Genomic DNA, 24,786 nt, shown 5'->3' with positions numbered 1-24,786 from the left:
GCTTCTGCGGGTCGCTCAGAGTTGGTCAGGAAGCAGGCTGTCAGCCACACAAAGGGTTCCCCAACCCACAGTCATCTCCCTGCTGCTCTCACTTGCAAGATACCTTTTATCACATTGCTGAACATGTTCTGAACATAAACTATAGGTATCAACATCACATGGAGCATGTTACCGTTAGTAACAGGACAAGACAACTTAGGTACATATGTCCCCAGCACACTTGACTGGGCTATGGTTAAGTGGTGACTTCAGAGATCAGTTGCAGACAAAGACACATTCCCTCACCAACTCTGCTGGAGGACACTGGCTTGACCTTACAGAGAAATTGAGTTACCACAACCCAAACCAAGTGAAGAAAATGAAGATAAGTATTGTGAAGTTCTTTTAACAGAGAAACAAAGTTGAGATAACCAGAGAATGTGCAGGGGAAAAGAGTGAACACACATTGTCAAATAACTAAACCTTCATGAAAGTCAATTAGTGGTGGAGGGAAGGAGATTTTGATAAGACAAGTGATGAAAATTAAGAACTTTCTAGTAGAAGAAATACGAAAGTGAAGGCAGACACTACTTCACGGACTTAAAAGACTGAAGACTAACAAATAAGCCACAGAAAAATAATGTCTCAAAAGGCAAAAAGAAGATATTAGGAGCTTAAGAGAAAGAAATATTGAAAAGATGCAGCTCTTACCATTACATTGCAGGATATATAAGAAATGTTAAGAAATGGAAAGGTGGTGTTTGTTGGGTGGATTTTGGTTAGAGTTGGAGTTTTATTGGCAGGGCACATATCAGGGCAAAAAACAGTGTTAAATATAATACAGAACTGGGGATAGAAAAGTGATCCCAAACTCTGTGAAGTATCGTGTCAGTTCACTGAAGGAAGATTAGTTTTAACAGAAGGTACTGGGCACCACCACCACCTTTAAATACATGCCAGATGAATCTTAGGATAAATAAAGAAGATGCAATTAAGTCTGTTATTGATAAGCGTTATCTGCTCAGACATATCAATAACAGATTACATCACTTTGATAAACCAAGAAGCATTTAGATTTTTTTCTTCCATTTGGATTTTAGCAAGCTCTACTATTCTTGCATGGCGGGTGGTGAGATCATTTTTGAATAGATGGGTAAGAGTATGGTCATGCAAAACAGCTGATATTCTCAGCTATCTAGTTTCTAAAAGCTGGCCTTTGGATGAAAAATGCTTCCATTACCACAGGCTTTGAAGTATACACTTCCTCAGAAAGTATTTTACTCATAAGACTAATATGGAACACAATCACTAGTGATCAAGACCCAAAATAAAGTTCCCTAGATTAATAACTAAATTATTCAGACTCTTTCAGAACTTCCATACATGACATTAGGAAGATACTAATTGTTTTAAACACAGCAGCCTGAACCCTGAAGCAAATTGTACTTCCTCTTAGAACAAGAAGCGGAACCAACAGAAAGCCTTAACTTTTGAGAAAAAAAGGATTTTATTATGACAAAATAAGCAATCATGCCATCAATTCACTATTTTAGCATCTGGCTTATTGCACTGTGTAATGACAATATGTTTTTTACCCCAAGTTTAAAATTCTTTTGGTTTGAACATCACTTCAGGTTGCTCTGATCAGTTTTTTTCAAGGTCACTATGGGCATCTAATACAGGTATATCTTAGACAATGACATCTGTTGATTCCAGACACTTTAGAAAAATCATATTCAAGGAGATCTGCACCTCTTTGATGCTAACAAATCCATACACTTTGCACTAGCTTGTTAGCTGACTAGCTGCCCACCTTGTTACTATCCATGTAAGACTGTGGCTTCCCTTCCTCATGATAGTATGTCAGCATTTTCACACTTAATGTTTATTTGTTGTTTCGCTTTGTTTTTTCTTACCTGTTAACCTCTGCCAGAGTTGCCTTCTTTTGACAGTCACTACTACTTGCAGTGTCCCCCTTGGTGTTCCTGTAATAACAGGATTAAAGTCCTTTGACCAACTAGCCACTGCTCTTTGCTGCGGCAGCCTGATAGCAGGCGTGGGTATGCCTGTAGCAGTGCGCTCGTGGGTTTTCTATCTTTCTAAATGCTTAACCCCCTTCTTTCCGTGTTACCCGCTATCCTAGAGATTTAAGGAAAAGACATCCGTTCCACCCTGCCTTCCCAGGCTCTCCCTGCCTGCCTTTTGACAGTGCTTGCAGAACAGATGGTTTTTATTTTACACAGCAACGAGCAACTTACATAGCGAACACGAACAAAACCACCCATAAAGAGAGGTACTTGCTTTCCACTCGTACCTGTAAAGGATTATTTTTTTAAGTTCCATAGCGCCTTCATATAGACGAATGCATCTAAACAAACTCAGAAAACGAACTTGGAGCATCACGTCTACGCCGAGGCCTCGCCCAGCCCGGGATTCCCACAGCCCCGCCACGGACGACGGCTTGGTCCCGCGCCCCGCCACCGAGAGCCGCCGGAAAGTTTAACGCAGAAAGACCTCTTCTTTTTAAGAAACGGCTGCAGAACCGGCACCCAGCAGCCCTTCCTATCGATGCCAGCAGCACGGATACACGCTGGGGCCGGCGGGCTCGCGTACCATCCCTCCGTTCTTCCCTCATCCGCCCCCCGCGTCGCGCCACGCCCCCCTCCGGACGTACCCAAACCCAGCCGCTCGCCAACGGCCCGCGCGCCCGCCGAGAGGAGGCGCGGCCTCGCCATCGCGCACGCGCGGCCGCGGGCCGCCAAAGGGGAGCTGGGGCGGGGCGGAGCTCCATTTGAACCGGGCGGCGGGACGGCGGCGCCGTCGCTCAGCCCACATGGCCAAACAGCTCGGCCGCGAGCAACAGGGCATCACTCTGCGGGGCAGCGCCGAGATCGTTGCCGAGTTCTTCTGTAAGGGGCTGAGGGAGGAAGGGAAGACGGGTGGGCGGGAGGTTGGCTGGTAGGCAGGCAGGCTCTGGTAGGCCTCCTGCCGGAGGACATGGCCGCTGGCGGAGGCGGCCGCCTCACGGGCACATCTTTTCCTTCCGCGTATTGCAGCCTATGGAATCAACAGCATCCTCTACCAGCGGGGCATCTATCCCCCCGAGACCTTCACCCGCGTCCAGAAGTACGGGCTCACTCTCCTCGTCACCACGGACCCTGAGCTGAAGAACTACCTCAACAACGTGGTGGAGCAGATGAAAGGTGGGGGGGGGTTGCCCAACCAGGGAGCTAAGGCAGTTTCTTCAAACTGCGACACGAGTGCCGCTGGCGGGAGGCTGCAGTGCCCTCCTTGTTTTGTCTCTTCTGGTGTTTTACTTTTTCACACTGCGACTAACTGCCGTGGCTTCTTTCAGAGTGGCTGTACAAGTGCATTGTGCAGCGCCTAGTGGTGGTCATCTCGAGCATCGAAAACAACGAGGTTCTGGAGCGGTGGCAGTTTGACATCGAGTGTGACAAAACTGCAAAGGATGAGAGGTGAGTAGTAGTGTTCCTCCACACCTGCTCATCCCTCTACCCAGTAGCTGTGCAGGGACAAGACGCACCCATGTGCATCAGCACTGTTCTGGTTCCTCAAAGCAGCTCTTGTCAGTATGGAGATGGAAGATGTTTCTTCAGACCTTACCAACCTCTTACTTTTTTATGGTTTCTTTTTCTTTGTAAACCAGACATGATATGATTGAAGCATATAATGGTAATCCTCAGGTGCTCATTTGGTTTTAAAGGGTGAGAATAAAACTTGATTTTTAATCTTCAACAAAGCATATAAAGTCCTGTACCAGGTAGATAAAGAACTAGTGCTTTCCTTTTGTTAGGCCAAAATGTTGTCATCCATTCTGGACTGAGAATAACTGTAACATTTCTTACAAATACTGTGAAGGTTCACAAACATCAGTGAAGAGAAACCCACTATCATTTAACTTTTCTAAGCTTATCTGCCTTGGGCTTAAGAGAATGTTCCTACTAAAAAAAACCCTAGAGCAAATGGAACAAGGGGAATTAATTGAACTGTATGTAAAGAAAACTGTAAGTACAGTAGTAGCTTGTTTTCTTAACAGAGTCTTCCTATTCTTCCAGTGCACCACGAGAAAAATCACAGAAAGCTATTCAGGATGAAATTCGATCTGTTATCAGACAAATAACTGCAACGGTAACTTTTCTGCCACTGTTGGAAACTACCTGTGAGTATTCTCAACTTCAGTAATGAAATCAACACTTGCTTTGGAAAACCCCTACAAATTCTTCACTTTTTCTGCTAATTTTCAAAGGCTTTTTACTGAGATTGTAATAGAACTCAGGTTGGCTTAACTAACTGAATGAATGTGTACGCTGAGAAATATAAGTTTTCATAAATCATATTACTTTTACTGTGGACAGGCTTGTATAAGTAGTCACTGAATTAATCTAAGTGTTGCCTAGAGCTCAGCTACATAGCATTTTAGCATTATTTCAAAAATATTCACATTGCAAGAACTAAAATGAATACACATAATACAACCACTAGTAACTACTATTTATTTTCACATAACTAATATCAGTTTAACTTCTGAGATCCTTAGTGTATGTCTCAAGTTCCAAAAGATGGACTTGAACTTCAAATATATAAACTGGAGAGCAGTTCTGCAGATAAAGACCTGGGAGAGCTGGTTGATAATAAACTAACCATGAGCCAGCAATGTGCCCTCATGGCCAAGAAGGCCAATGGCATCCTGGGATGCATCAAGAAAAGTATGGCCAGCAAGTCCAGGGAGGTTCTCCCCACCCTCTACTCTGCCCTGGTGAGGCCTCATCTGGAGTTCTGTGTCCAGTTTTGGACTCCACAGCTCAAGAGGAACAGAGAACCTCTGGAGAGAGTCCAGTGCAGGGCCACCAAGATGATCAGGGGACTGGAACATCTTCCTTATGAGGAAAGACTGTGGGAACTGGGGCTGTTTAGTCTAGAGGAGACTGAGGAGGGATCTCATTAATATTTACAAATATCTAAATAGTGGATGTTAGGATGTTGAGGCATCCCTTTTTTCTATGCTATCTAGCAACAGGACAAGGGGTAATGGGATGAAGCTGGAACATAAAAAGCTCTATTTAAACATAATAAAAACCAATTTTACTGTGAGGGTGATGGAGCACAGGCTGCCCAGGGAGTCTCCTTCCTTGGAGGTTTTCAAGACCTGCCTGGACATATTCCTGCATGACCTGATCTAGGTGGACCTGCTTTGGCAGAGGGGTTAGACTAGATGATCTCTAAAGGTCCCTTCCAACCTCTACCACTCTATGATTCCATGAAACATGTCTTGTTCTTATATACATACATAAATTTGTTCCCACTTGCTTCCAGGTGCCTTTGACTTGCTGATATACACAGATAAAGATCTGGCAGTACCAGAAAAGTGGGAAGAGTCAGGACCACAGTTCATAGCCAATTCAGAAGAGGTTCGTCTTCGTTCCTTCACTACAACAATCCATAAAGTAAATAGCATGGTATCTTACAAGAAGGATTCCTTCCCCTAAGACAGGGGCTTTGTATACATCCTGTTAACCTTGTATAGTTCCTGTTTATAGTAAAGCCAAGTCATCAAGGCATCATTATGTTTCTCTCTCTTGGTAAAGCAGGTTACAGAAAAAAGGGACAGTTTGTCTCTGACAATGTGGTGGAACACTATACCACGCTGGCATTGTTCAAGAGATATTCATGATAGTTCAGTTCTTCCTTGAATTCTTCTATGAGCTAAACTAAAGGTGTTCAACTACCAAAGTCACTAGAAAAACTGCCTAAATCTAGAATTAAGATTTTTATTCAGATCTGGTAATGTAGTATTTTAGTATTCTTATAAACTGCCTTCTGTTAGTAGGCTGAAGTTTGTTCTGGCACTTAAAAAAAATGTCACTTCTGCCATGCCAGTTCATGTTAAAATTTAGCCTAGGCTGTTTTATTACCAGAAACAATCCTATAATGAACAGAACAATTCTGAAGTTAATTGTACCTCCTTCCTGGTAAGCATCTGCTTTCATTGCATTATTTTAAATAGATGAAGCTGTGTATATTGACTGCTGGACTCCAGTTCTGGGAATAGTGTTAAGTCTGTGTGTGTCTCTAGTGTCTGTCAAACATTTTCTATGTTTGTATCTTGTTTTACAGAATAAAGCTTGTATAGTGTTCTCCAATCCAGAGTCTCTAGTTCTTCATATTTTAGATGGTTTTATGAACACTACATATTAAGTTTGTAGCTGTCACAATACCTAAGGCCCTCCTCAGAGGAAACAAAGTAATAGTTTGAGTCTCAAAACAAGTGTTCTGGAAGACAAGATGAATCCATTCATGGATTTAAGTTTGCCCCTACTTAACAGCATAAATAGTCACAGCAACCTCAGAATTAAGCCCTGTGCTTCCCAGGTTTGTTAAATAGCATAGGACTTTGCATTCTTCACACATTAAATTAGGAATGTAACACTCTAAGCATTAACAGAAATGGTTTTGTTCATTTCCTTCACTGAATTCAGCCAGTGTAATTAACTTCCCTCACCCACTCCAAAGTTATATGTGACACTTCCTCTTTGTAACAGGAAAAAATCAAAAGTTTATTTTAAAAACATTTGTTACATATATATACTCCATGCTGGTATTACAAAGTTTCTTTGCTTTCCTACTAGGAAATAGTTCTTTCCAGCAGAATTGAAAAGGCGGCCTTTTGTAAAGCAGTAGCACAAAATCATTGCTGTTTAAAATAAATACATTCTGTGTACTTCAATGAAATGTTACACTATTCATTATTAGACATTATTAGTTGACACTCCAATAACAGCAGACTGTACAGAAAGGAAATACACTTCAAGGAGTACAACTTGAAACACTTTCCCTGTGGAGGACTGGATAAAAACAGGGACTGCAAGTCACCTGTAACAAATTTATATCAGAAACTGACAGCCACTGCTTCACACCAAAGATGAGATCAGGAGGTTACTGGTGCAATGCTAGCAGTAATGAGTATAAAACTTGTGTTAAAGAGATGGCAGAAGTCAGATTGCTCAGCGAAGTTCAAGTCACTTCTTTCTTGTAGCAAATACCATTTGTCTTAAAGAAGGAGCAGCCCCAAGTCCCTCTCCATCACAATTTGGGTTTTTAGAGGCACCAACAGCAAAGAGATTTATCATTGCATCATGTCCATGAGAATAGGTTATATACCCTGAAGTTTTGAGAAATATCCTGCACGACAGGAAAAACAGAAAAAAACCCAACAGCTACATTAACTCAATCTCACACAAGTTGCCTTTATGGATGTATTCAATAGATCTGCTGACACCTTGTGGGACCCACATTCTTCATTAGTTTCTTCTACCTTGAAGGTTCATTCTGTAAAGAATCAAAAAGAAATGAACCCCCTCATTTCTGATGACAGTACAGTTATTCTCAGGAAATGGGGCAGAGGATAAGATGCAGGAGTTACTCCAGAGGCGTGCCTCACCTGACTAGTTCAGCTGACGAATTAGCTGGTTGATTGCTTCACCTCTGCAGCCAGGCTTACCCATTTCCTTGAGGAAACCCACTTTGTTCCTTGAAGCATGGCGAGCAACCGACAAATGGAATGGCCATAGAAAGTTTGTGACTTTTTTGAAATATTTCCCAGCTGAGTAGATTTCATGAATAAGGTCTTCCAGGCAAATAATACCACACTTCCCTGCATTTACAAAAACCAAAAAAAAATTAAAAATCCGCAACACAACAAAAAGCAGCCCTCCTTCCCAACAACATACATGAGATGTCCAACTATATTATATTTTCCTCACATTATTCCAGAACTGCCAGCCCTCCATACTGAAATCTTGCAAGATTGTCCTCCCTTTTAAGTGAGATTACAAACTCTCAACACCTGCCTCAACTCATTTTTTCATTCTCTTCCTCACCTAAATGTTCCTCTATCAGCATATTGTCTGTGAGAGGCACCTTCTTTTTATTAATCTTGGCTTGGCCCCGTTTCAGGATGAGCTCTCGTACAGATTTCAGGTTAGGGTATCTGTGTAAAAACAAAAATCAGATCCTGTTAACAGAGTGACACAATGTAGCAGGAAGCCCCATCCTACTTCCTTGTATAGAGGTCAAAAAGTAATCAAATTATGTTTAGAACAACGACAAATGAGACAACAACAAGTTTTGGACATAAAGCTGACAACATTTTGAACCTTATTGGAAAAGCCAGCTATGGATTTGTGATGGAGAACAAAAAAACCCTATGAGAGTTACACAGAATCTGCTATCAAGTCATGGGACCGGTACTTACCCCCACGCCACGTAAGGTTCCACAATCCGCAGCATCTTCATCGATAAAGGAGTCAGTTTAACAAACATTCCAGTGAAATTTTTTCTCAGCCGCAGCAACTCTATCACTTTTTTTACCCTCCTACTCACTCCCTTAATACTGAATCAGAAAAAAAAAAATACTATTAGTAACCAAGTTTTTCTAATGCAAAAGGTCTCAGATTACCTGCAAGGAGATACATCCTTTGCTTAAAAATGATACAACAGCTACAAATAGTAGCAGTAATATAGGTAAGGAGTCTTACTCTACAATTCGCACCACAAAAGCTAGTTTGTGCTCCTGAGGTGCAGCCGTCTGTCCAGGTGTCTGTCCAGGTGTCTGTCTAGGTGTCTGTCCAGGGGTCTGTCCAGGGGTCTGTTTAGGTCTCTGCTCCATGCGCCTCAGTCGGACGTCATCTCGGTGTCTGCGCCATGAATCTCGAACAAAAGCCTCAAGACGTTTAAACTGGATTTGTTTCCCTTTCTGATGCTAAAGACAAAAAAGTAAGAAATCATTACCCAAGAAATCAACAGTCTAGGGGGTTTGCATCTCAAAGGCCAAGTGAAATTCAGAACTTGATGAACTATGCTCTTTCAGTTTTGGAGGCAGTAAGAAGAAAATACATTTGATAATAAAATCCCAAGGGAGACGGAACTGAAAGACAAGATATGAATTTACAAGCAGTTAGCTATGCTTTATGAACACTGAGTTTTTCCCCAAGAAAAAAATCAACTAGCAAAAACCAAGCAAGACCCAAGTACTTCTAGGCCTAGGAGGAATCTAATGGAAACATTTGCAGCCACAGACTGACCTTCACAACTACATACACACCTCAGACAAGGACCCTGAAAGTAAAAAACAATGTATGTATCTGGGTAAGAGATGCTACAGTGTGACTCAAGATTACCATCCAACAAACAAATTTAAGGTACATGTGCAAAAAAAAAAAAATCCAAGCATTTAAATAACAATTAAGCATTACTAATTTAACCACAGAACATTCACTTAGCTCAGGAATAAGTGCATCCTGGTAAATTGTAAAATAGTTGCTGCATATGCATCACAGTTACCCAATTAACATTTTAGAAACACTACTGACTAAATACTTAAACCATTATCAATTAAAGATGCTAAGGTTTCTGTCTGCTATTTCACCTCGTAAATCATCCATGAAATTGGCTTAAATTTCCCAAGCAGATAGACCTAACCAAAATGGCAAGAATTTTGCACATAATCTCACCAACTCCCCAGAAACAGACTCACTGGAAAATCTCTGAGCCATTTCCAAGACGGGTACATGCATTATTAGCCGAGATACAGATGAACAGGCCTCAGATTCTTAAGTTGAAAGGTTTGCTCTGCCAGTCTGGAGAAGGTTCGGTGCACAAGAGTCTCTGCATCAGCAACACGTGCCATCCTACACTCCATGATGCCTATTTGTAAACAAATTTGTCTAGCTAATCACATATGGCTAACTATCTCAGATCAGCACACCAGCTCCAGGTGGGTTTACTATGCAAGGGTTAAGCACTTCCAGACAGTGTAATCTCACGGTAGCACAACCTCAGCAGCATAACATTTTACCACACGTGGCTGTACACACGCAGACACAGCAGTTACCACTGATCTAAGAGGAATTCACATTCTTCAATAAAGTCGTGCTTCAGTATAAGCCAAATAGTTTTGTTCTCTTTATAGGACTCAAGAGATACATGCAGAAGATGCTCAACAACTGAACTGATGAACTCAAGCTTTTCCTCAGAGATCATCACAATATCAATAGAGTCCTAGCAACTAGCTCCTTTGCCCACTCGCATAGCTCCGGCATCTCCCCTCGCAGAGAGCATTGATCGTTCAGATCATCTGTGCGACTGCACGGAATTTTGGTTCTCCCGTCCGAAACCCGCGCAGGGACAGCTGCAGCAGCGCTGCAGTGCCGCTCCGGGCTGCACCTCCTCACAACCAAGCCGTCCCAGCTAGCCGCCAACCGCAGACCGTCGGACACCACGTCGTCCTCCCCGCCACCTCCCGGCTGCAACCCCGGGCCGAGGCCGCCGCCCTGGACCCTCCCCACGGCCAGCCCCTACCTTCCGCTTGTTGAGGAGCGCCTGCTTGGCCTCAGTGGCCTTGATGGCCTGGTAGGCCTTCCTCTTCTTCAGCAAGTTCTCCGGCACCAGCGGGATCCGCCGCTTCGGCCTGCAACGCGGGAGAAACGGGTCATCTCCAGCAGCACCGAACCACCGCCCTCCCCTGCCGCCCCCTCCCCAGCCTCGCGACCGCGCAGTCCCCGCAGATGGCAGCAGATTGCCACCCCACCGCACTTACTCCTCCTCCGCCATGTTGCTACCGGTCCGCTGCCGCGCATGCGCCGGGGCGCTGTCACGGCCGCCCGACCTGAGCCCCGCCTCACCGCCCTCCTTACTTGTCATTTGGCTTCTACTGCCGACGAACCTGGAGGGCACGGGGGCGTGTAGAGCCCGCGAAGGGGAAGGACGAGTCGCTGTCTGACTGCAGACGAGATGGCTGTTCTGTGAAAGCCTGAAGATGAACGGTGAAGCCTAGCAAACAAGCCCACGCCCCGAGCAGGGACTGCCTTGAATCCAGGTGCCTTCTCTGGCATGCTTCAAAACTGCCAAAAAACGACAGAAAAAATAAGGGGAAGGTGGTGTCCATAAGCTTTTCCAGCCCATGCAGCATCTTCTGCCTGCGCTGCTGTCAGAGCAGTGACAAGGTGAGGGATCTTAGCAGTGGTGGGAGTTCCCCTGCCAGGGCACCTCACTGATCACAGGTAGAAACAGGCTGCTGCAGAGTGCAGAGACACCTGCCAAGCAGGTCAAGCCAGAGGTTTTGCCTCTGGCTCTGATCTGCCACGGTTTTGTGGGAGACCACAGCAGTATCCACATTTGACAGCACTGCAGGGCTTAAGCACATTCCCTCTCTGCTGCTCCACCCCACTTGAAAGATAAGAAGGCCAGCATTACCCCTGTTGTGAGCATCAAGGAATGGAAAGAACAAACTTGCAGGGCTGTGGCCCCTGGATCTAACTGTTGCCACTGGCAGCTTGTGTGGCTATATCAGGCTGTGATGTGTCCATATCCCCAGCTGTCCTGCTGTGAGAAAGAGACATATCACCATGCCAGAGGCCTGCAAAGGGGAAAAAACTTTCAGAAAGAGCTTGTCTTTCAGCATGAATGCACTGGGGAGCTTTACCAGGAGGAACATGCTCTTTTCTCTCCTCTGGCCTCCAAGTATAGAGGTCCTGCCCTCGAGCAGCAGGTCCTGCCTGAAGGACCAAGTAGACCCAAGCATGGACTCGTGTACCACATAGTGCACCTAGAGTATAGGCAGGCAGTGAGTCACGCCAGTTTTAAGGAAAGGATGTCAAAAGTGACCAGAGTCCTGCAGAGCAGGAAGAAAGACAACCTTGCCTCTCAGGCAGCACATCATGGAGAGTGGGGTGGTGATGAAGCAAGGGACTGGGGATGTTGCTGTGTAGGATGTAAACCTTGGAGAGAAGTGGAAACTGGGACAAGTGGTTTGGAGAGAAATCTCACCTGTAGATGGTGCCATAGCTTCACACTAAGGGGATGTTGCTGTATCTGATGAGGTTGTATTCGTGGTCTCTGCCACGTAGAGTAGAAGAGGGGTGTGCGCCTGTATACTAGACTTGTTGCTTTCATTGTGTCTCTTATCAATTTGTTTTATACTAACTATTGTTTCATCTTCAACAGTTGATAGCTTGAGCCTTTCACTACAAAGGTCGGTGATGTCAGGGTTAAACTGTGAGGGTTTAACTGTTCACCTCAATGAAGCTGCAGGTCTTTACAACACTATAAATTAGGCCAAGTCTATTTTGATATCTAACACACTAACATCTGTATTTAGAAACATGACCCCACATTCCAGTACCTGCTTAAGTGTATGCTCTGCAAAGAATACACCCTTTAGTGAGCAAACTCAGTCTTCTATCAACTGTTCTTTGATATAGACTTTTGGATTATGAGACAGAAAGCAACTTTCACTGAAGAAACTACAAGCAAATCTATAACAACATAAATTTTGACTCTGACATAAACTCCATATAAAAATAGCTGAAATCTTTGGTAGCTCACAACAGAAAAACGTGTCCCATTTAACTGTACAAATGAATGTGCTTTGTTTAACAGAAGGGAAATGCAAATGGAATCTTGGGTATTTCATTATTAAGACTAAGGAAACAATAAGTAAGTAAGTATTTCAAGTACTGTTGCTATGAAGTGTCCCACAGCATAGCAGTACACAGAGGCTGACTAGTTAAACTTTAATAGATTTAATGAATGGTTATTCAAATGACCTTGTTTGCAGGAAACATTCTCACTTTCCTAGATGGTAAGCTGTTGCAGTGACCTTCAGCACTCTAAACTCGTATTCTCTCCTTTTTTCTTGACAAAGCCTTAAATTTTATTACATTTCCATGAACGAATTCAAAGACAGCATGCTTAGAATAATCACAATCCATCAGGGCTGGATTAAATGATTTCTTCTAGTTTATAGGTCACTCAGAATGATAGGCAAAATCCTTTTTAAAAAACTGGATGTCTAGCCATGCCCATTTCAGTCACTGCCATTCAATGACTTCAAAGCAGCTACTGGCTTCTCATTGATGTTTTTTATGAAGTTCCACTGTGAATGCATGCTCTCCATTCTTTGCCAACACACCGCAGACAAGGCTCAGAACCCAACCAAAGAAAGGTTTTTTTAAGACAAGTTTTTTTATAATTCGGAAAGGCCTGTTGGCTTGGGGAAGGTGAGAGATCACCTTTAAGAACCAAAATTGAATATGTTGTATCAGAAATAAGTAATCCATAAAGCAAGTCCGGAAAACATGTATCTTTTCATCAACTGAATAAGATATAGTCCTTTTTTCCATGTACTGCCAGAGGTTTTTTGAACTTTCATTTCAAAATATTAAGAAAAAAATCAATATCTTTTTCAGCAAAGCATGTTATCTTTTGATACGAGCTGCAGCAGATCTTCTATGATGTTTTGAGAAGGTGTTTGAAAGGTTGAATAGAGAGTTCAAAATTCAAATGTTGCAGATATTTTTCCAGAATTAGCAGGTTTTTTCTCTACCTTGAAAGAGAAGAATTTTTTTTAAAGTATTCCTCAGAAAGGTAGGTCCTGTTTTGTCTGAACTGCTTGTCCTTAGAAATAAAATTGGAATATTTTATGATGACAAAGTAACTCTGCTGAGTAACCCCTGACAAAGTAATCATGCCAGTCCATATTGAAGTTCTGCTGCAGCATACTCATAAATCACTGCTATGGTTTCTGTCTGCCTTGGCTTGAAACTCTTCAGAGTGCATCTACAATGCCATTAGGTCTTGCAGAGCTAGCCATAAGCTCGTCCTTTCTTTATACATGGGACTTTGTTAGGACATTGGAGTAAACAAATGCCAACAAAGACAGAGCTCGTTCTGTTAGTTCCCGTTGTGGGCCTTACATGGCTTGCTCCCTAGTGTTGTGTCTTGCTGGCTTTCATTTTATTGTGATACTTTGGCCAATGGCATCCTGATGTGTATTAGAAGGGGTGTGGGCAGTAGGCCAACAGCGGTTCTCTTACTCCTCTGCTCTGCCCTCGTGAGACCACATCTGAAACATTGTGCCCGTTCTGGGCCCCTCAGTTCAAGAAGGACAGGGAGCTGCTGGAAAGAGTTCAATGCAGGACCACCAAGATGATGGAGTGGAGCATCTCCCTTCTGATGAAAGGCTGAGGGAGCTGGGGCTCTTTAGCTTGGAGGAGACTGAGGAGTGACTTCATTAATGTTTACAAATATGTAAAGGGCGGATGTCAGGAGGATGGAGCCAGGCTGTTCTCAATGATATCCAATGATAGGCCAAGGAGCAATGGGTTTAGGCTGGAACATAAGAGGTTCCAAAGAAACATAAGGGAAAAGCTTCCTCACTGTGAGGGTGATGGAGCACTGGAGTCTCCTTCTATGAAGACATTCAAAACCCACCTGGCCGAGATCCTGTGTGACCTTCTCTAAGAGGTCCTCTCTGGCAGGGGGGTTGGACTAGATGATCTTTCAAGATCCAGCCCTTAAGATTCTGTGATTCTGTGTATCATGTTTTTATTATTTACTTTTATTACCTTATTCATGGATACAAATGGAAAGACACTATAAAATACAAAAATAGAAAATTAATGCTGATGGGTTTGAATCTTACAAAAGGAAGTGTTGTTGCTTTGTTTCATTTTTTGTATGGGTGTAGTCCTCTTTGACGAAATGACCACCAGCTCTTGTTTAGATGAAACACTTAAGACTATTTTCTCACTGCATTAGGAATAAATAGCACAGACTTTAGGTAGAGCATAAATCTTCATTTTCTTTATGCCGAAGAGCTGGCTTTCTGAAAGCAGCTGAATTCTCTCTCTTTCTGTCAGCTGAGGTGATTGCTGTTTGGTGGACAGACTGTTGGGTTTCGATACATTGTTTTTGATGGTGAACTTTACATAGATGTGGAAGGAATAAGTTGTATGCAAAGTTCTAGTCATCTACATTGCCAGTCTGTTTCTATAGTCATGCAGTGATGGCAATCATAGACTCTAAATTTCTGAAGTTTTTAATCCTAGAAATCAGTTTATGTCCCCAAAAGAATTTGTTACAATATGCCTACTGCAATAGAAATTTCAAACACTTTCTTTATAGTTACTATACTTCTGTTTGGATACTGCCAGTTATAGTTTTTATGTTACTGCTTTTCTTAATATTTCTATAATAAGGGTTAATAGTAATACACCTCTATAAAGCAGGAGAGCATGTCTGTGAAACTGTCACGGTATTCAGGCTGGCATGTGATCTGCAGTTTGAAAGTGACACATATGCAGCTTGAAAAAATAACAAAAACATTTTGCTACTTGAGCACACAAATGTATATGCAAATATATAAAAGTGTATATGTGAATTTATGTAAACAAATGTATACATTATAAAATGTAAATATAGTTAAGAGACTGGTATGTCAAGAACTGACTCGCTGTTGCACACAAACTTTTAGGGTTCCTGGGATAAAATTGGTAGTGCTAAGTAAGAGGAGGGATGATGCTAATCTGACTGCAGAATCAGTGCCTGCAGGTTCAGAGAGGACAGCTGGGTAAGCAAACAAAGGGTGGATAAAAACACAGGGCCAACAATTACAAAAGCTAAGTCAGGAGGTGAGGTGGGATGTTAGAAATATCTTGTTCATTAAATTTCTTCCCATATTTTATCATCTCACTTTAAGAGAAGAGGATAAAAGTATTAAATTCTCTACAAATCCCATAAACTCTCTATTGACAGTGTGTGCATTCCCATATAACAAAAGAGCCAAGCCTGAAGGCTGTCACTCTAACCAGTGAACTGTGCCCCAATCTGAAATCTATCTGTAATGAATTCCCTATAAAAAAAGCCAATGGTTTAAATTCTGTTTCTTTTGCCAAATCATGATCTAATCTTGGGAACATTTTAATGGGGAAAATATCTTGTGATCTCAAATTATGCCCATTTTCAGATCTTTTAAAGAAAAAGTTTATATGATTTGGAAGGAGGCCCGGGAACTACTCTATGCACACTCTCAAACCAATGTTTAACAGAAGTAGAAACTGGATGGTCCAAGACTTCTTTCATGAAAATAGGAATCACATAGAGATAGACCAATATTGAATAAAAATGTTTTCTGTGAAAAGCTGTGGATAGATTAATATTTTTTTCTTTAGAAAATAAGGTTCTTCAACACCAGCATTTTTATCAGAAATGCTACAAATCCATTTCATGCCTCAAAAGGAGTGATCTGGGTATAATGCAGAGATATAGATGAGACTTTGGCAGGTGTGTACCCTCAGCTAGTGGCCACCTAATAATATGTCAAATTGAAAGGACTAAAAGAGTTAAGTTGTTGGTTTTGTATCTTCCTGGAAAAAAATATGAGTGAGGAAAACCAATTCATTTCAAAAGAAATGAAAAAAAAAAAACCCCTACATTTTAGATTAGAGATTTAGAAAAAGAAACATTTTAGATTTCTGCCCTTGTCTTTTCACTGAAGGGATTCGCTTTTTTCAGACTTTACAAATGACTCTTCCAAACTCTACTTGGTGATCTTACAGTGTTTTGAAAAAACTATAACTAACTATATCTCCACACTGAGCTGCAGCTACCCATATAAAATAATGCTAGGGATTAAGTCCATCCTCATGGATATAGCCCACATGTAATGGCGTTTACTACATTGGCATCCGTGGCGAGTCCAGCCTCCTGGGCAAAACAGGGAATAATCACAAGACTTTTCAGGATTTGACCATAGATATGGTATCCTAATACCTGAGCACAAGTTTGATCCAAAAAGTGGCTATATTTTAATAATTATTTAAAAAAAAAAAACCACCACCAAAACTTTTCAGAACTTAGCATTATTCTTACATTTGCATTAAATCCATAGGAAATATGATCACCCAGAAGCAAATATCATTTAAAACACTACTTTCTAAATATTGTGCAATATGCATCTTATAAATAAATTCAAGTACATAAATAAAATAACTCTCCATTGGTTATGATGGGGATGATTAATAAGACACCCATAGCAGAGAGATCATGTTGCTTGCCTCCCTCATTGTGGTATAACTAATGAGCCCATATTGCAAGCACCTACTTCTGTGAGAAATCTCTCTGGTTTCCATGGCCCCACTGACATGTCTGAATCTCTCCTACTCTGGAGTATTTGCTGTGCCTGCCCAAAGCTGGCTATCTGTGGGAGACAGGAATGCTGCATCTATCAAGATGTATGCACTCCTACTTGGTAGGACTGAACATGAAATTATTGCTCAATGTCCTGGTTCATTAATGGCTTCATTCTTCTTCAAGCTGCCACCTACATGAGAAGCAAAGACTTGGTGGCTATAAAATACTTTTTCATGTGGGGAGTTTCCCATGTATGCAAGACAAAATCCTCTAGTACTACCACTGCTCCAGTGGAGAGGCTGGCCAAATTTCTGCAGGAAATGCTCCTGCCATTACTTTTCTTTCTTTAGCGCAATTCATTTACAAGCATTAATGGAACATTGTCTAACTTTGAAAGCTCAATTTTACAATAACTATTGTGAATCCTTCACTAGAAGAAAAGCAGATGACTAATAAACCCCTCACACTATTCACAAAGATTATCCTTGGAAATTACATCTGGAGTTTTAAGTGCTTTTATGTTATGAATATTAAACTACAGATTTACATCTGTCAAAATGTTCTGACATTTTATAACGGTAGTGGTACCTATTTACAAGTTTCCAAAGGGAAACATTTGTAAGAAATAAAATGTAAATTTATCTCATTTTACTCCTAAAGTACTCATAAAGGCTGAATCAATGAACCTGAAATAGAAAAAATAATATTTTTCAAATATAATAAGCAGTGAATAAAATGCCTTTTTCTGTCTTGTCTACAAGACAAAGTGTACAGTATCTACAATGTGAGTGCACTACAAATTTAATTGTATCTTTAAAGAGAAGTGGAGGTAAAAATAGACATAATTACATATGGTCTCCACAGGTCTATACTACCTCTCTCCTTCCTCCACAGGAATAAAAAGCTATATTTTATTTGGTGGAAAGAAAAACAACTGAATTACTTCTGAGATGAAAGACAGTGAGCACAGAATAGGTGTCTTTCCTGTACTCAGTAATTTGGAATCCCACCTCTTACTAGATTACTTTTTAATTGAACCTTTGAGATAAAAATGCAACTAATTATGTCATTTAGGTTGTGGAAGCATATTAATAAGTACATCACAGCAAGACAAGAACTATTCTTAGAAATACTACAGACAAGGGAGCCATAAAAAGAGATGGAATGGAATAACCTAATTAGGAAGTTTATCATTTCAATATAGACAACTGACTAGGAAATGCTTTGTATAGTCAGATATGCTTTCTGTCCTAAATGTCAATGATTCTGATACAAGAAGCGGGGCAGAGGGTGGGGGGGAGAAGTGGCAAGACAATGAGTTTTATCTATAAAAGAAAAATCATCATTTAAGTATTCTTCCTTTATGTCTCTGGTTACTGTCACCAAACAATGTAAAATCCTTTTTAAAAGTTCCATTTTGGAGACTAGGGGAGGGATCTGTTGTTTCAATCAGAAATAGCAATCAAAAGAGAAATAAAACATAAATGAGAACTGATCTGCAGTAATTTATGTCACATCACAGTAGAATTATTTTACTGGTTTGCAGATTGCAGTGTCAAGGTCTAAACAAAGCTGTGGTTCTGACTCCTGTAACAGTGCATGGCAACAAGGCCATAAAGATCCTCTCACTTTTTTTCCCCCGTTAATTTATGCAGGGAAAGTTTTGGTTGCAAGTTTTATTTTGCCTACAATTATTTGTGATAGCTGTCTAGACAAGGTAAAGATACAGAGAGATGAAATATCAAGCAGGGAAACACAGCTTGAAGGATGTAAATGGTCACCCATAGCTTTGTCACAAGAAAGAAGCTGTGTCCCAGCTACTCTGAGCTGCCTACACGTGGCAGGAGCAAGAGAAGGGAGGAGGTAGCTTCAAGGTTCTATTCATGGCACAACAGAAGACCTTATCAGGCTTAGTGGTGAGGCAGTAAGATGGCAGATAAAAATTTGTAACTAAAAACGCTGCAATGATTCATAAATTTATATATGAAATTATGGGCTATAGGCTAATTAATAAAGTTGGGAATAGGATTTTGGATTTACTATTGATAAATGAAAGAATCAGGTCAATGCTTAGAACAGCAGACAGAATAGTAATTCTGTCTGTCACAGGGCACTGAGATTCTGTGTTATTCTGTGAAAATTATTAGAGAAGGGATAAAGAACAAAGCTGAGATCATTATTACTGGACACTGGAACAGGTTGCCCAGGCAGGTTATGGAGTCTCCATCCTAAAGATATTTAAAAGCCACGTAGATGAGGTCCTGAGGGTCATGGTTTAATGGTGGGCTCAGCAGTGTGAGATTAGTAGTTGGACTCAATGATCTTAAAGGTCTTTTCCAATCAAAATGATTATATGATTACATACTGTAGCCCTTCACACCCACATTTTGAATGCTACCGCTTTGGTCAATCCTCTTTCTCCTGTCAGTCCCATACCTCCACCCACCTTCCCCCAGGGCAGACTTCAAAAAGGTTCAAAGAAAGCAGATCAAAAATATGGAATAGTTTCAATCTTTGTAGCAGTTAAATAGACTGAACCTTCAGGCTGGTGGAAAGGTAAGGGGGGGAGATAAAATAGCCTGCAAAATCATAAATGGTGGGATAATTGCTCTCTCTTCCAGCACAAGAGGTAGGGAACCTCAAACATGGGTAGCAGGAGGTAAGTTCCCAACAAGTAATTTTTTTTCAGCATATGAATGTGCTCTAGACCTCTTAGCCACCAGATGCTGAGAAAGGTCAGGTGAATCAAAAATTAAGAGAGGAACTTCTTGACCCTATCATAGGCTCCTGAGTCTTAGAAGACCATTGACATAGCACATCTGGCAGCTATTTATATATTATGAAGATGCAAATTTACATGCCATTTTCTGCAAAGATACTTTTCCTGCAAAAGACTAAAGATCTACTTAAAATATCATGCTGGGCATGTGGACACAGAATTAGTGGCCTGGATTTTCAAGTACTGATAGTTCCTTCTTTGGTGCTCTTGGCAAAATACCTTTCCAGTGGGCACCCATCAGTTGAATGTAAAACGTAATTTGAAAATACCACCCCATGTGTAATGTTTAAGTGTCTTACACAGCTCCAGCATTCATAACCTGAGTTTTGTAGCACTTTTGACTGTCCTTATACCTCTCTTTTCTTTATATATTTGGGTTACATCATGGAATTCATCCAGCTCAAGTCCTGAACATGTTAACTTTTGTGGTATTCTTTCAATCTCTACAGACAATGAGACTCTCAACTATTCTTTCATTTCTCTAATAGGCATGTACTCCATTTTTCCCTACAGAGGGTGCAGACATTTCTTTCACAACACTCAGTCTGTTTTTTTCCTAAATCTTTCACACATTGATCCTAATACAGATAAGTCAATTAAGAAGGCTGATGAAAATGAACAAATTAAAGCTCTGGGGATGAACTAGAAATAAGAAAAATATTAATGCTATACCAAAACCCTATTCTCCAACAATGTACAAGACTGTAACAAAATAGGAAAGCCAAACTGAAAGAAATCAGAATAGAGATGAGGAAGGGAAGACATTTGTAGGTCCAGGTGGTATTTCACAAAAATGTCAAATAATCTTTTAATTGGACTGCTACCTGACTTTTGCTTGGTACATTGATTTAAGATATTAAAGACACTAATGTTTGCGTGTACACCTCAATTTCGATTGTGTTTTATATCAGGTTTCAAGCCCTGCTGATAATCCCAACTAATAAACTGTGCTGTTCTGTCAGTCTGATCTCAGAGTAAGATCTGTAACAGCTCTATTGAGACAGTCCTATTTCAGGCTTTCTGTCTACTTTCTCTTGATGATTGCTTCTGCTCCCTAACAAATTGTGTTTTTATTTAGTTCTTGCAGCAGACTGGGATTCTATGCTGACCTCCACATCCTTTGCAAGAATGCTTGTGTTTGAAACATTTTTCATTGCATTTAAAGCACATGGTAGGTTGGATATTGGTAACCCCCTGTCTCTATAAGCTGGTTTTGCCAAGCAGAGGAGTGACATGTTGCAGCATGTATCCCCAGCCATCTCCTCCCCCCAACCTTTCTCCTTCCTCCGCTCAAAACTTTCCATTTCAACTGAGATCTATCCCATTTTGTATTTTCCCTTGTTATGATAGCAAAACATCTGAAAAGGCAACCAGAAGTCATTTTCTCTGTTTGCACATAGAAGAAAGGCTAATTTAATTTGACTGCATGTCCTTTTCCCCTGTTCCCCTGCACTGTGTCCCATTTCCGTGCCTTTGAAGTGCATCCTTTTCATATCTTTAAACAGCCTTGGATAAATTTATCCATGCTTGCAATGATCTATTATCATTACTGTAAAATCTAGAAGGATGAGAAAATTTACCAAAAAAGATCAGATGGAATAAGTGAGAAGGGAATCAAGAAGCTGGTTAGCTCCAGGTACTACTGACTGGACCACAGCTGTGGAGAGCACTTGCAGCAAGTAATGCCCATTTGTTTGGTTCCCACATCTTGGAGCATCATCTTTCCAGTTGTAACATTGACTATCAACTGACAGACTGAGGTTGCAGGGATACTCGCTCACCTTGAATAAAATATCTTTCACATTGCTCAGCCTAGCAGTACAGGGATATGAGGGGCATGCCTCAACAGGAATACACCACAAAAATTCAAAGCAACTGTGCTGCTTCTCTGTACTGTGCTTGGCAAGACTTAGTTCTTCCCTGATAGTTTTCCACAACCCCCAGTAGGATCAAGGCCTTTCTGTATCAGACACCGTGTTCTCATACCTAAGAGAAAGCTTCTGACTCAAGAGACTATAGAGAGAATGAGCTAATAAAGAAAAACTGACTCCTGTTTCTAAACCAGTCAGCAAGATAACAAGCATATCTTGCTAGTTTCCCTTTTCTGCATGTACATACTAATTATACTGTAAGTTGTTTTTTTGATGTAGACAAAAGATTAATCTCTTTTTTTCATGTTTTTTAATAATAAGAATAAACTCCTTCCTATTAGTGCACAGCCTCAGTAGTGAAAGAAATCATTCGGGCACAGATGTGCTTCAAACAAATGTTTGTTCTCAAAACAGTATCTTCCTCCTCAACATCTGACACATTGCAGATGGATATGAAAAATGCACACACACACACACACACTTTTTTAAAAGCCAGTTTTGTCAAGTCACTGCCTAACAGCCCTAAGTGAAGAAGCAAAGCTAATGAGCCAAGTGGGTTTTTATCAAGGAAAAGAAGGCTCCTAAATTTACAAGAGAGGAAGACTCTGACCTACTTTACGTATATCCTAGTGCTTTCATTTTAAATGTTTTCACAGTTTGCCTAAAGGCAGTGGCCAAATTCCCTGTAAAGATAATATAGAAAGGCTTTGTGTATCTTCACTGCTTAAATTAAGCTTGTGAACTTAGGTTTCAATATCTCCCTCTCAAAGAAAAATGAGTTCTCACAGCCTTTTAGACAAGCAACAGAAAATGGAAATAAATACCTTCAAACTCAGACCTTTCCAAAATCTTAAAATCTCTATTCAGAAACACTTTAAAACTAATATGAAGAAAGAACAGGGAATGGTGTCTTCTTCATCTCTCATTCTCCTAAAATCCAGCCTGGCTACATTTTTTGGAAGATAAGCTTGAATGAAAAATGCATTATCTGCAGGATTCAGCATAGTGATAAGGAGGGGAAACCCAAGAGGCTATCACAATGCAGCACTCCCACATGATCTTAGTTCTTGTGTTGGAAGGAATGAAGGTCAGTGAAGTGGTGCCTGTGCTGAGGCTGGGGCTGCTCAGAGGAGCTCCTCAACTTTGGGGACATGCCCTATATACACCCTACTCCTGCCAGCGCAAATCCCCTGCCTCTTCTCCTCTTTCCCTTTGTACACTGATTTCTATATGAAAAAAAGTGCATGTGCCAGTCAGGAAAAAGCCATGAAACATTCTTGCCACATCCTAGTGAGGCCAAAGGACTGCAGACTGCATTGCAGCATATGCCTGTATAGCCAAGCAAATGCTGTAGCCCCTGCATTTCATTTTGATCCAGATAAGGATTCAATTTTAAGAGCTCACTTCATAGATACTTCAAAACCTGGAAGGCACTACTGGAATGCAACTCTGTTATCTGTTTGTAATGAACCGAATAGACACCTGGATTTAGCGTTTTTTATTATTATTATTACAGATCACCAACCAGATGGTTTAAATTAAAATACTTCAAATGATGAATAGCTCATGAATTCTTCATGTCACTTTAAAGGCTTGCTGTTCTGAATTTGCATTGTGCAAGTGGTCTCCTGCGCATATTTTTTGTTGCTGATTCTCTTCTCCAGTTTCAAAACCACCAAATTTAGACTCTCCTTTCAGAATAATCACAGCTACCTGCAGAGAGTGAATACTTCTGCCTGTACACATAGGCATTTCCACTGCCTGCTCTTTCTACAAACAAAAATGCACTGGAAAGTTAATGTAAGACTTTCCACGTGGAGCCAAAATGGAAATTTGGGGGTTTTAGAGGAACAAATGGAAATTATTAATTTTTTTCTTCATTTGGCTCTAATTAAAATTAATATCACTTTGGCTCATACTAACACCACTAACTGTAAGGAAATCTGTAGTTCAAACTACCAGCTAACTAAGCTTAGATGCCTCTGCACATATGGTATGTGTGATCACTCACTGTTCCTGATAAAAGCCCATATGGGCTACAACAACTGTGCAACAAGGACAGTGATGCTTTAGCCTTACTTGTTATTAACTTGTTTCACTCTGCTTTTAACTATGAGATATTTTCTCTCTATTTTCCCCTTACGCATAGTCTCTTCTCAGTCATCACAGCTCCTCTTACAGCCACCACTCAGGTAATTTTGTTTTTATAACCTGGATTCAAACTGCTGTCAGCAACACTCTCCTTCTACTGCTGCCATGCTGCCAAGACTGCAGGGCGGCAGTACGTAGGTATTTTCTTTTACATTCTGTTGCAGTGAACAGAAATTTAAGCTTCATTCTGGAAAGGTACAAAACCTGACTGCTAAACAGCACCCATCAGAAGCATGAGCTGCCCTCAGATCTAGCTGTCGCTGCCAGCATGAGCAGTGTCAGGAGAGCAGCCAAGATGAGCCAAGAGCAGGTGAGAGACACTGTTGGAGAGATGCCTGCAGGCATAGGGAATGCGGTGTCACTCAACACTAATGTGTCAAAACACCTTTCTGACTGAGCATGGGATGTATATCTGAGCTCAGCAAAGACTTCCAGAAGAGATCATATCCAGCCTTGGCTTGGAGAACAGCTGTGTTTCTGTGTTGTGGTATGGGTTTGATAGATGCCTGGCATATGGGCATGCACATGTGTATCTCAAAAGTAGAGACATTAGGCCCCATGGACCATGGACCTTAGCCAGCACAACTTGTAGCTGAACTGTCTTCTGAGTGGGCAGCTAGGGAGAGCACGCAGCTCCTGGAAGCGAGAGCCATTAGCCCTGGGTCACCAACTCATACAGAACAAACGCTGCTGTCACACTTCACTGTTTTAAGCAGAACATCTCTTCCTTGGAGCATTGCTTGCAAATGCAGACACCAAGCCGTTCTTGTAAAATTCAGTTCACAAACCACAGCTCCCTGACTCATGTTTTTCTTATCAGCACCTTCTGATCAAGTGTAATTTATCAGCCCTTTCTTACAGCCTTCTTTTAATGACAGAAGTCTTATTACAAGAACCACACATCTTTACCAACCTCCTGCAAATATATCCTTACTATTGCAGTGGCATTAATAAACACTGTCATACCCTGCAGTCCTGTGGGAAACTGCACTACCTGCTAGCAAGATACTTTTCTTC

The 24,786-nt window shown here is 41.2% G+C and overlaps 2 protein-coding genes across 2 annotated transcripts; one reads left to right on the top strand and one right to left on the bottom strand.

Moving 5' to 3' along the window:
* Positions 1–2,784: 2,784 nt before the first annotated feature.
* MAD2L1 (mitotic arrest deficient 2 like 1) lies at positions 2,785–6,076 on the top strand. Its single transcript, XM_010201461.2, has 5 exons — positions 2,785–2,888; positions 3,036–3,182; positions 3,335–3,455; positions 4,056–4,159; positions 5,314–6,076. The coding sequence occupies exons 1-5, from the start codon at positions 2,813–2,815 to the stop codon at positions 5,484–5,486; spliced, it is 621 nt and encodes a 206-aa protein (XP_010199763.2). The 5' UTR covers positions 2,785–2,812; the 3' UTR covers positions 5,487–6,076.
* A 459-nt stretch (positions 6,077–6,535) lies between these two features.
* On the bottom strand, positions 6,536–10,649 carry RPL7L1 (ribosomal protein L7 like 1). The gene is made up of 7 exons (XM_061992636.1): positions 10,595–10,649; positions 10,357–10,465; positions 8,535–8,758; positions 8,252–8,389; positions 7,878–7,987; positions 7,439–7,651; positions 6,536–7,326 (listed from the first exon to the last, which is right to left on the bottom strand). Exons 1-6 carry the CDS (start codon positions 10,606–10,608, stop codon positions 7,443–7,445), a joined length of 804 nt encoding a protein of 267 aa, XP_061848620.1. The 5' UTR covers positions 10,609–10,649; the 3' UTR covers positions 6,536–7,326; positions 7,439–7,442.
* Between the last annotated feature and the right edge of the window lie 14,137 nt (positions 10,650–24,786).

The sequence above is a fragment of the Colius striatus genome, chromosome 3, assembly GCF_028858725.1.
Source record: "Colius striatus isolate bColStr4 chromosome 3, bColStr4.1.hap1, whole genome shotgun sequence".
NCBI classification, from domain to species: Eukaryota; Metazoa; Chordata; class Aves; order Coliiformes; family Coliidae; genus Colius; species Colius striatus.
This window is presented reverse-complemented; position numbering and strand designations above follow the sequence as displayed.

What these genes read in the sequence shown, in the direction of transcription:
- RPL7L1 (XM_061992636.1), bottom strand. An exon ending in TTTGTGGTGCGAATTGTAGA is followed by an intron (nt 8,390 to 8,534) that starts GTAAGACTCCTT and finishes TTTCTGATTCAG; the next exon opens with TATTAAGGGAGTGAGTAGGA. An exon ending in GCTGATAGAGGAACATTTAG is followed by an intron (nt 7,652 to 7,877) that starts GTGAGGAAGAGA and finishes TTGTAAATGCAG; the next exon opens with GGAAGTGTGGTATTATTTGC.
- MAD2L1 (XM_010201461.2), top strand. Translation starts at nt 2,813, where the DNA reads ATGGCCAAACAGCTCGGCCGCGAGCAACAGGGCATCACTCTGCGGGGC. An exon ending in CGTGGTGGAGCAGATGAAAG is followed by an intron (nt 3,183 to 3,334) that starts GTGGGGGGGGGT and finishes GGCTTCTTTCAG; the next exon opens with AGTGGCTGTACAAGTGCATT. An exon ending in AAAACTGCAAAGGATGAGAG is followed by an intron (nt 3,456 to 4,055) that starts GTGAGTAGTAGT and finishes CTATTCTTCCAG; the next exon opens with TGCACCACGAGAAAAATCAC.